Raw genomic sequence first — 12167 nt, 5'->3', positions numbered from 1 at the left:
TTGTAATAATAAAGTTTTATAATATTATTTTTGTTTGAGAATTTAAAAAAGTTGAATTTTTTTTTTTGAAAGTTTGAAAAAGTTGTAATAATTAGTTTGAAAATTTTGTATTTGAATTATATTTGAGAATAAGATGGGATGAGATAAAATGAAATCAAATAAGAATTTTGTGTTTCATCTAAAGTCCCAAACCTGCCATCAATGTACAGCCCTAGGGGTTGGCTCAAGCGATAAAAGTATTGTCTTGGTGGTATTCTCTCTCCAAAGTCCAAGGTTCGAATCCTATTGGGTGCAAACAATTTGTAGGGATCATTAGGTTAGAGAATTTTTTCCTTCCCCTTGAATTATTAGAAGTGCACTTGCGAAAAATTCCTTGCCAAATCCTTGTGCACCCCTGGGATTAGTCGGGACGCAATTCCCAAACACCCGGTCCAATAAAAAAAAAAAAAACCAATGTACACCCACTTATGACCTATACTTATGTTTCTAAAATTTTTTGCTTCATAGTAAGTGGTATGTTTACGTGTTGACCGGCAAACATACGACATAAATCCTGTGAATTTGAACTCTTTGAATGCATGCATAACTTATCAATGAAACCTGTACTCAAATTTATTCATACTGTATGGGGGAAGCAACTACATACCATTTGCCAACAAGCGTATTACTGATTACAACGAATTTTTATTTTTCATTTTGTTGATAAGCAACAAAGTTCGTAATCAGTTCATGGTGCATTTGCGATTTTTTCTTCATAAAATCAACAATAAATATATGAGACGAGAAAGCAAGTGAACTCAAACAAGTTCATGTTGATGGAAGTAAATGCATCATTTCTTACTCTTGCAGCTAATTTGAAACATGACTACATCGTGAATAGAATCAATTAAGCAGACCAGTATTGTTCAAGACGAAAAGGAAAGAAAGAAAGAAAAAGAAGGAAAAGCTTTGATCTTCAATTCTTTACAATGAAAAATAAGTAAATCCAACATTAGTGTGGACGGGTATACCATTTTCCAGATAATTATAGCAAAACAGTAGAATAAAATAGTCACAGATACAGAGCAGTTGACCTTTGGAGATAGCAATCTAAGGTATATTTCAAAAACTAGGAGGAAAATCAAACTAACACGATCCTTACAGCCTCACTGCAATGAAAAGCTTCTGGATGAGATGGCCAACGCTGAAATTCCAGAGTAGATGGTTTCATTTGAGACACACAAGACTCCTCCCACGAAAGAGATTTCTGCAGTATTAAGTAACAAATTAAGCCCAAGAAACTGAAGAATCAGGGAACCAGAGGTACAAGAATCAGAATAGTTAAAAGATGACTTTTTTTCCTCAGCATACTCAGCTAGCCAGGCACTAATCAGGTAGTATCAATTCGACGATGCATATTATAGTAAAATCTACAGCAGTTGTAATGTGAGAAAATGATGCAGAATCAAAGCAATTTTGCTAGGGCTTAATTTTGAGATTGGGAAAGATAAATATGAAGAACAAATATTTAAGAGGAAAGCTAATAATAGTGCAATGCATGTAATGCCAGAAATACATTCCCTTAGCTGAGCACATCAGCCATCCATAATCCCCAAAAACATAATGGAATATAGTGGCCAAAACATTGAATAAGTGAAGAATGGTAAGCAAGCCTTTTAATTGTGAGAAAAGAAGGTACTGACAATAGGCATCCGCGACTTGGCTTGTTCTTCTCTTTTTGCTTCTGTTGTGGCTTGATAACCACCTTGATTGCAGCATCAAAAACAGCTTTCACATTCTGCAATTGCAATGTAGACAGACAATTACAGCATGAGGACAGATACAAAGTAAGGTGCCCATAAGAGTGAACAGTGAAGATATGTCTCCCTAGCAACCAAAATACATACAAGTCGAGAGGTCCGCAGGATTCTTTAAAAGTGATATAATGAACCACCCAAAGGCATCAATGGCAATGCAAATATCCACTCTAAATGAGTATTAGAAGGTCGATAAGGTATCTAAACAGCTCATTCCGGATAGGGATTTCATAACAGGTCTTTAGCATACATTCTTGGAGAGACCCAAGCAATGCTGCAAGAATATCATTTGGGGGAAACTGGCATCTTAAATTTCTTTTCGATAGGTGAAAACTGGCATACTAACTATTTATCATTAGGCAATCATTGTGGTGACAAGTTAGTAGCTTCTCCATTTTGTCTCAAGAGAATTTTCTTTGCAGAACAAACTACCTGTGTCCCTAAAATATGGCCGCAATTGAAAAATATAAAAATTAAGAACCTAAATTTTAAAGGCTTCCCAGCCACTCCCATGTAATCAATATCCACTATTACCCACTTCTTTTGACTTTTGGCAATGGAAAAACATCATGAGATAGCCAAAAACTAAATCCCAGACTATTGGTGTGGGAAAGAGTCAAATCATTATGGCAAAGCATAATATAAGTGAGTCAGTGACGCGCATTCCTTTTTGTGTCATTGGCCTGCTACCATATTTTTTAAAATAGTATCTGCAGAACCTGCACATCTGATTTGGAAATAAAATATATTCACTGGTCAAGGTCTTTTGGGAAAAATACATTCTTCACCCTCTGAATCAAAGGAGTCTTAAACTTCGCACCCCCAGCTATCAAAACTAACACATTGCACCCTCAAACTATCAAACATTTGTTAGTTGGAGGGTGAAAAATGGATTTTCCCTGGTTTTTCAATAATACATCAGACATATTTAAAGCATTTGCTGGACTATGGAACTTTTGTTCCATTGTAAAGTCTTGAATGGTAATTGATCCCTTTGTATTTCTAGGATCCCACTAAACCAAAACAATGGAAAATGGTAAGTTTATATATTTTTTCTAAGATAAGTTCATGATGATTCTAAACTTTTTAAGCTGGGAAAGCAGGTCCCATACACCAAGTGCTTTAAGTCGGTCACATTCTAAGACCCAAGTTTTCAATTTTATGATATCATAACACAATGCCATTTCCATTCATCCTGCATCCCAAGGTGGAGATGGGGTGTAGGGCAGGGGATCCCTTCCCTTACCACCCATGGGATGGGGTCACTAGAAGGGGGGATTGTGGAAAGTGGACCCACCCCAGGGGGTGGCATATGGGGGTGCCCTCATTTTTCTTTTTATTTTTTTATTTTTTATTTCTTCGCTCCACGAATGAAAGAGAAACCCAGAGGGAAAAACTTGTTCTCTCTTTTCGAGGTCTTGCATTTTGGGACTTTTTTTCTTTTCTTGGCCATGTGGTAATGAGTGATTGGTCTAACGTGTACATTTTGATACTTGACATTCCTTCATTTAAAACTGAACAGAATTAATTATTTGACAGAAGGCTAATATCTTAGACCTTTAATTATTAAAATTAAAAACTCAAAAGTCCTAATTTGGGCATTTGGCAAAGGGTGAAAACTTGCAGGGATTTTGGTCAAATTTCCCTCATATCTCTAGTCAATAGAGTTTATTCCAGTTGAACGAGCATGCTACATTTCTGTTTTTTGCAACTGAAAATGTACTTCTGCATTATTTACATTTTGAGAAATGCCTAGTTCATTCGTACCTGCTGAGTTTTTGAGCTGCATTCTATATAATATGTTGCACCAATCTGATTACGGAGTTCCTCACCCTGATTACACGAAACCATTACCATAAATGGCACAAACCATAACCATCAAGATGTAGAAAGCAACTGATGGAAAAAATCACACCTGTGCAGTTGTCACAGGCATCAATCCAGGATGATCTGCCAAATAGTGCTTATCCTCACGAAGATCTGCAAATTAAAAACCAGATATTAACTACAGAAATCATAAGTGCACATGACTAGGCACCAAGTTAATTGACAGTTGAATAACAATACACTCTGTGTAAGTTCTAACTTGCAAATTTTATATTCTAGCTGTTACCAGAATATGAATTAAAAGTGTTACAATAGTTAAATTCTACGTACTTCCTGCTTATTATAGAGACCTAAATAATGACTTCAAGTATATGTCATTTGAAGATAAGGTTCAGTGATAGGAGACCCATTACAATGGACAATTGCAACACCAATTCTATTGAGGTTATTAAAATGTTAAACTTGCACTCTCTTTATATCAAATAAAGCAGGATGTCAAAGGTAATAAGACCTTAGGAAAAAAAAAAAAAAAAGGTTAGATTGCTTAAATCAATGACCAAGGGTGTGATCCATCCATGGTTTCATGAATATGTAAGAGAAAAATAAAGATATTTGACAAATATTAGGTTTGCAGCAATGTTAAATATACATTGGATTAATGGCATACAAAGAACACATTGAGAGCAGTATGTTAATAGAGAATGAATACGGAATGTTCCCTACCATGATATTTACCCCCTAGTTACTTTCAAGAATGAGACCAGGCTTATTCCATCCACCCAAATGAAATTCAAGAGTCAACATAACAGGGTTCCTATCAAAGGTTCTTGCTCTTCCAACTATATTACAATTATTACTGATTGAAAATCATAAATGTGTAAAATTTGTGAACTATTCGAAATGTGCATGTCTCCATGTTTTAACAAAGCATACTTCTTCTCATATTAGGGTCAGTTTTGATTGATAGAGGTCACGCCTACTATATCAATTTTCCAACACAGCTACAGTAACTGCATCTATAAATTTTTTGTAACTTACCCGATTTGGTGCCAACAAGCACCACGGGAGCTCCAGGGGCATAATGATGAAGTTCAGGGATCCACTGATCAAGAAATTAGATTTACAAATAGCTGATTCATGTACAGAACAAAGATCGGCAAAAAACCAAAGACAATGAAATTTAAAGATATCAAAGACAACTCCCTCAAGAATTAAAAGATTTTTTGTCAAACCTTTTTCAGTATATTTTCATAGCTTGCACGACTAACTAATGAGAAAGCTAAGACAAAGACATCTGCCCCTCTGTAGCTCAATGGCCTCAATCTATTGTAATCCTCTTGCCCTATACAAGTACAATGAAAACAGATGTTAAATTACAAACTAATTTTATTTGGAAAACCTTTTTTATGGTAGAAACAAAATCTAAGTGAAAACTTCTTGGATCAGTTTAAGAAAGCAAATAAAAGATGAAGCTGAAAGTGTGATTATAGGCATCGAAGAAAGTATACCAGCTGTGTCCCAGAGGCCTAAGTTGACAGTGGTGCCTTCAACTACCACATTTGCACTGAAGTTATCAAAAACAGTGGGTATATAATCCTGATAGAGAAAACTTCCATGAATTCAGAAAAAAACTAAGAATTACAGAGTCTAAGATGACAAGAAGAACAGTAGAATAATCTTTTCCCCATTTTAGCCTGAAACAACATGAGTTGAAACCAAAATAACATTTCATAAAACCCACATAATTATTAGAAGAAATGAAATAGAATGTAAAAGCCACAGGGAGGTTTTGGCGCGAGAAGAGAGGGGGGGGGGGGGGGGGGTGAGCAGTTTTTCTATAAAAAGCACAAATATTGAACAACGAAACTGATTAAAATGATGATAAAAACAATCCAAAAGAGAAAGATCCAGTTGGATCTTTGAAAAAGGCCAGAACATACAGTAGGGAATTTGTTACTTGTATAGCAAATAAGCATGCATGTCTTCCCTACAGCCCCATCTCCCACTGTCACACATTTAATGAACCTAGAGGCGCTTGAAGCCATTGAAACCAAGAAGAAGAAGTAGAAGTAAGCTCTCAGCGCTCAAAACATAGAGTAAAAGTGTTTCTTGGGTTAAACAAGTTTGTTGCTTTTGATTCAAATTGAGTTAGAGAGAGAGAGAGAGAGAGAGTGGCAACTCACATGATTCTCACTCATTCACCATCTCTGTAGCAATTCTTTCTACCTCTTCGTTGGTTTTTAATCTTTTATTTTGCAAATTAAAATATGGTTTGGTCATGATAATTGATTTACTACTTGGTGGTGGTTCTGCATACACAATCATTTTTATATGTTTTGCCAACATACAAAAATAAATATTCCCATCTTCAGATTTTTTAGATAAAACCTACCATTTAAAAAATAAATAAATAAACTTGAGTAAGGAACACCATTTCATATATTGAATTTTGATGACCTAAAAATATTTATACCTCTTCATCTGATTTTGAAAAAAACCTTTTAATTAAAGCAAATATCAGTATTAGTTCGAATAATACGAGAATGTAATGTTTCACGTGTGTTTGTAGCAAAGCAGAGAAAACATTTGGTTTGTAGTTGGTACACTTGTATCGCCACCCACAGGTATGGATAATGTTTGGATAATACTTTTGTTATCTTTTTACCGTAAAGGGAGTTATAAAATGATATATTTACAAATTCACCTATGTTCTAACTTATAATTAAAAATAATGTTATAACGTGACTATCATGTTCAAGTTATCGCAATTTGTAGAGCAAGTCTTGTAATTTATTGAATTTAAAAGAAAAATTCAATGAATATAATACCTTATATAAGAAGTTTGACATGATTAAATCCCATCAAACAAACACAAATTATTAATGGTTTTCCTTCATATCTATCATATAATGTATGCAGTTATTGCTATAGATACTTACTTCCCTTGGAATCAAAACAAGTTGGAAATGACACCTTGCTATATTAATTGGAGGACAAGATGGGAATGGTGGAGATACAGATACCTCAAGCATTAATAAGGACGTAGACTTTAATTAATTCATGAAAAAAAGGATGAGTCAATGTTGACTGAAGTCAAGCCAATCTAAATATGAGAGATGTCGTACCGAAAACTCTTTAATTGTTCTTAAGGACCATTCAAATTAAACTATATTGTTTTCCTTCCCATGCACCTTAGACACAAAAATCTAAATATCCACCCATGTAACTTTGTCGAAGAAAAAGGAAATTATATTTTTTATCTACAAATTTTCACTTATTTCTTTATTTTGTAATCCAAACTATCAACAATTTTAATTGACACCTTAAACTATATATATTTTCAATCTCTACTATTAGTATATATAGATTTGAACGTTAAAATTTTGTTTATCTTGATGAATATATTTTAATCGATGGTGTAAATTAGAAAAAAAAAAAAAGAAAAGACATTGTATAGATAATTTAAGATGTGAATTGAAACTTGTTCAAAAAAATGACATTCAGGTTGCGTTTGAGTAGTGAGATATTCTGCGAATAATAATGAAAAAGTAATGATAGAATATTAAATAGTAATAAAAAATATATGAAAAATAATAAAAAAATAATGAATAGTAGTAAGGTAATACCTGAGAATACCTCAGTATCTAAACTAGCCTCAAAGGCTGGATGACAGAAAAAAGGATAATATTTAAAGATAATAATTGGTGGCATTTGTGAGTTTATAAGAGAGAAAATAATAGAAAATAAATGAAGATGAAGCTATTAAGTTAATGGATATTGGCTCATCAGATGAGAATAAACAAATGGGATAAAATTTGGATGGAAAGGGGAGCCATAAAGAAATTAAGGAAGAAAAACGCCAAGTCTTAAAGCCTAAAAGACAACCCTAAAGTTAGAAAATGGTAAGGCAGGTGGTAGAATTATCAAAAGGTTTGAAATGGGTTGGTCGGAGGCATAAGTAAACATTAAGCAACATAGTCAAAAGAGGGGTTGCCCACATTTGAAGAAATATAATGAAAAAGACAAAGAATGGCATCCATGGCTGTTTAACGAAAATAGAACTAAAAATAAAAAAATAAAGCCACCTAGGAGATTAATTTTGTAAAAGAAATGCTTCATGTGTTGGGTCTGCAAAAAGAAATTTACAATAATATATTTTTTAGGTTGATATGACTTGATAAACAATATATATGACTCGTTTAGATAATGAGATGAGATAAGATGAGATTGTACTTTTAGATGAGTTGAATAAAATATTGTTATAATATTATTATTCTTTTGTGATTTGAAAAAATTGAATTGTTTATTATATTTTATACGAAAATTTGAAAAATTTATAATAATGAGATAAGATGGATTGAAAGTATTTTTGTATCCAAATGAGACCTAAAACTTCTCGAACCATAATGACTTGTAATGATACTTTGAATAATGCTTGTGCTATTGAATTGTTTATTATATTTTATACGAAAATTTGAAAAATTTATAATAATGAAATAAGATGGATTGAAAGTATTTTTGTATCCAAATGAGACCTAAAACTTCTCGAACCATAATGACTTGTAATGATACTTTGAATAATGCTTGTGCTTTGTTATTTTTCATTAAATACCAAACATAAGTGGATCTACGTTTTCATGGATTAGCTTGCATCAAAAGTGAACCTTGATGAGGCAGCAAAGTTTTCTTTGGGTTCTAAAAAAATTTGTACTCATTTAGACTTGGGTGCACAGCCAACTCATGGTTAAAGACTCGACACTCCCTTTATGTAATCAGTGGATAAAACCAACTAATTAATAAAAATCTTAATAGCATAAAATTGAGACCTATAATCTCAAAGACAGATCCTCATATTTTATTTGAAATAAGTAGTACTATATGTTGCATTAAATGGACATTCTCCATTATTTCATCCAAGTATATGCTAAGTTTTTTGTCCTCATTATGTTTGGAACTTTATTAATAGAGAAATGATATTTACAGTCTTAAGATGTGTAAGTTCTACACACTCATTTCAAAAAAAGAGAGTAAATATAGAATCCACATAAAAAATTATTTTTTATTAGTAGATCTCATTCATTTTTAAATCAAGTATGGAGAGCTTGCACACTCTAGAACTATATCTAACATTACTCTTAATAATATCATTATCAATTATACTAGGCTACAAAATTGGGTCAATCCTCTTATTTTCAATTTTACTCTAATTTATACGAAAAATTACATTTTACCACTTCAAGTTATCACTTCCAAAATACCATTTCTTTAAGATCTTCGCATGTTAACTATTTCTCATTCATCTTATCGGTCAGAAACTATAACTTATGTTGTAAATTGCAGAGCTAATTAAAAACACTTTAGAAGTCATTTGGATAGTGAATTGAGATGAGATGAGTTAAGATAAAAATTAAAAGTTAAATAAAATATTATTAGAATATTAGTTTTTAATATTATTATTATTCTGAAATTTGAAAAAATTGAATTGTTTATTATATTTTATATGAAAATTTTAAAAAAATTATAATGATGAGATGAGATGAGATGAAATACTTTGTTAATGCCCAAAAATGCGCAATCCCAAAGGGAAGAAAGATCCATTCTCGGGATGCACTGAGGTGGGCTGGGTCACGATCGGTGTCGTTTGGAGCCCCTGGCAAAGGTCTGGTGTGGCTGTACAGTATCGGTGCATACATCCATGGTAGTGAATAGTACTTAAATGAAGAGAAAATATGGAGAGATGAACATACAAATTTACGTGGTTCGGCACTAGCCTTACATCCACAAGGGTTTGGAGAGGAGAAATTCTATTATAATAAACTTGTTTACCGTCTCTCATAGCCTCTCATTTCTCACTGTATAATTGGAGATGTAGATCTACTTGCTGGAGAAGAGGTTCTCTCTAGAGCTTTCAAGTTGAAGAAGAAGTCGAAGCTAAAAGATAAGTCCATGAAACCGTAGGCACCATGTCCCTTTTATCTGACCCTCTGCTTGTGTGCACCTCGGTAGTGGTGAGGGTGTTTGCTTGGCATGTTTGACCCTTTCTCCCTTTCCCACTTTTTCCTGACACCCTCACCTCCTAGTCCTTTCTTGTCCCCTCTTATTCTTTCATATCTTTGTTTTCTAGTGATGGCCCTCTGATGAGCTGAATCTTTAAAATCACTTTGAGGGGCAGATATGTATGTCAAGCATCTTGCAATGATACTTTTAATCATCAAATCATTATTATCGACCCTTAAAATTCAGAAATGAAGAAGAATATAAAGAAATGAAATATATAGGTAAATTACCTAAATCACATAATTAACTAATATAAATGCATTAATATGTAATTGTTAATTTGCGAGCATTACCATTGCTTCATTGTAGCTGCCTCAGGAAGAAGAGGATTGGTTGTAAAGGTACTTGACGGATGTGATGACAGAGACAATCTTTTGTTGAAATTGAGATCAATATTAATGCAAGCATATACAATATTGAAAAATATCTAAGCTGTTTAATTATTATAAATACCGTTATTTGATCGAACATATATTTTTGTTCCAAGTATTATTGGTTTATCTTCAATAAGTTTTGATATTTTCTGACATTCGTCTTGGACAAATCGACCTCACATAGTCAAATATATTGGGTTCAAGCTACAAAATTGAAATAATTAAAAGAATTAACAGAATTTTCCTAAATTAATATTAGAATTCAATTTTAAAAGAAGTGAGAAGTTATAAGAATTTTTTACTTTTCATCAATAACATATATCTCTTAGATTGTTGTTAGTCCAAATATTGTCGTTACCTCTTTAGTTGGCTTAATTTTGATTGCAACATCTAAAATATCTAAATATTCAAATATGAAATGTTAATTTATTGATAATTAATTTATAATAAAATTAAAATTAAATTACCTATTTCTCCAATCGACCATTTGTAAGCCTCTAAATCCATGAATGGAACGATTTCATATTTTGGTGTCTCTATTTGCTCTTCATTTTGTGAAACATTTTCTATTATTGTTATTGAGTTCAGAGTCCATTAATATTGATATTTCTCTAATTTTCTATTATTGCTTATATAATACGACTAAAAAATATTTAAAGTCTCGTCCTTAGGGTTAATATCAGTTCCAAAACATTGCTGCCTGCACTCGATTTCCCTGGACCAACAATAAAAATAATTGTGATTAATAGTGTATTATATAAAATTATGAGGATTATTTTACTATAATATTTTTTTTAATAATTTTTGTATTTTTTATTTTCTTAAACAAAATATGTTGTAAAAAGATAAATAAATAAATGCAACATCATTAATATTTTGATATAATATGATAAAATTTAAGAACCTCAAATTTCAAAGAATATAAAAAATTGGAAACATAATATATGCTAACAAATATTATACCTCTTGATCAATAATGTCAGATTTTGGTACTTCACTGTTGTGCGTTAGCTTATTCACTTAGGTGACTTATCTGCAATGATCATCTTAATTTTTCAGTTATTTATATTTAGAGTGATATCCTTTATTGATGTATACACCGTCAGCATTTTTTTCCCTTTTCAGTTACAAAAATATCATATGCATTATGCATAAGTATAGCAAATCTTAATTTAAATTCATGAACTACCAAAACAATTGACAAGGACATCTAATTAAATGACTGAATATTAGTCATATAGAAATTAATATTATAATAGACAATAAATTGAAATTATACAATTAAATCTAGTTACCTGTATAACATTAATTCAAACATGATAACGTTAGTAATTCTATGAACACAATATTTTTTGTGCAGTTATTTTTGTTCAGTGAATACTGGTCGTATTAGAATTCTCACTCTAAATGCTATCTTCGCCCTTGATAAAGCCACGTATAATTGACCATATGAAAAAACTGGTTAAGGTAAATAAATCTCAACATAATCCAATGTCTGCCCTTGTGACTTATTTATAGTCATTGTGAAACTTAATCTTATAGAGAACTGAGTTCGTTTGAATGGAAAACTACTATTTTCATCAACATTTAGTAAGAATGATATCCTTAGAATGAACACTCTTTTTCTGATATAATGTCCAACTGCAATTTCTGCATATATGATATTTCGATCAAAAGCTCGACAAATTAAATTGATTCCATTGCATAGCCCTTCTGAATGATTAATGTTTCTAAGGAGCATGATGATACAATTTTTCTTGAGTAATAATTTATGAGGTGGAAGTGCGTTTGGGGTTAGAGTATCTAAGAAATCTTTCATAACTGATTGTTCAGATGAATAGATTGTCTCATTAAAACTGTAATATCGCTGAACTTCACCTGGGAACCTATGAATTAATAATGCATCTATTTCATCAACATAACCATTCTTGGTGCTAATATGGCCTGATTTATCATAGTTGAAATATTTATTGAATATTCAATATTGTGGAAAACATCTCCTATTAAATGATCTAAATAAGTGTTGTCATCATCATAGGGAACAAGCATCCCATTCGTAATTTTTATAGTTTCATCAACTGTGTTTGGTGGCATTCCGTTGCCTACTTCTAAC

At 32.1% G+C, this 12167-nt stretch overlaps 1 protein-coding gene across 1 annotated transcript; it reads right to left on the bottom strand.

Moving 5' to 3' along the window:
* Positions 1 to 930: 930 nt before the first annotated feature.
* LOC121236219 (rac-like GTP-binding protein 3) lies at positions 931 to 5847 on the bottom strand. Its single transcript, XM_041132758.1, has 8 exons — positions 5564 to 5847; positions 5132 to 5219; positions 4856 to 4965; positions 4662 to 4725; positions 3712 to 3776; positions 3564 to 3629; positions 1683 to 1777; positions 931 to 1246 (listed from the first exon to the last, which is right to left on the bottom strand). Exons 1-8 carry the CDS (start codon positions 5666 to 5668, stop codon positions 1207 to 1209), a joined length of 633 nt encoding a protein of 210 aa, XP_040988692.1. The 5' UTR covers positions 5669 to 5847; the 3' UTR covers positions 931 to 1206.
* Positions 5848 to 12167: the final 6320 nt, after the last annotated feature.

Source organism: Juglans microcarpa x Juglans regia, chromosome 6D (assembly GCF_004785595.1).
Source record: "Juglans microcarpa x Juglans regia isolate MS1-56 chromosome 6D, Jm3101_v1.0, whole genome shotgun sequence".
Taxonomy (NCBI): Eukaryota; Viridiplantae; Streptophyta; class Magnoliopsida; order Fagales; family Juglandaceae; genus Juglans; species Juglans microcarpa x Juglans regia.
This window is presented reverse-complemented; position numbering and strand designations above follow the sequence as displayed.

Bases quoted from the DNA above. Each gene is read 5' to 3' on its own strand.
- LOC121236219 (XM_041132758.1), bottom strand. From the start codon at position 5,668: ATGGCTTCAAGCGCCTCTAGGTTCATTAAATGTGTGACAGTGGGAGAT. The intron at 4,966-5,131 runs GTATACTTTCTT...GTACTTGTATAG, and splicing joins AGGCCTCTGGGACACAGCTG to GGCAAGAGGATTACAATAGA. The intron at 3,777-4,661 runs GTAAGTTACAAA...TTTAATTTGCAG, and splicing joins GCTTGTTGGCACCAAATCGG to ATCTTCGTGAGGATAAGCAC.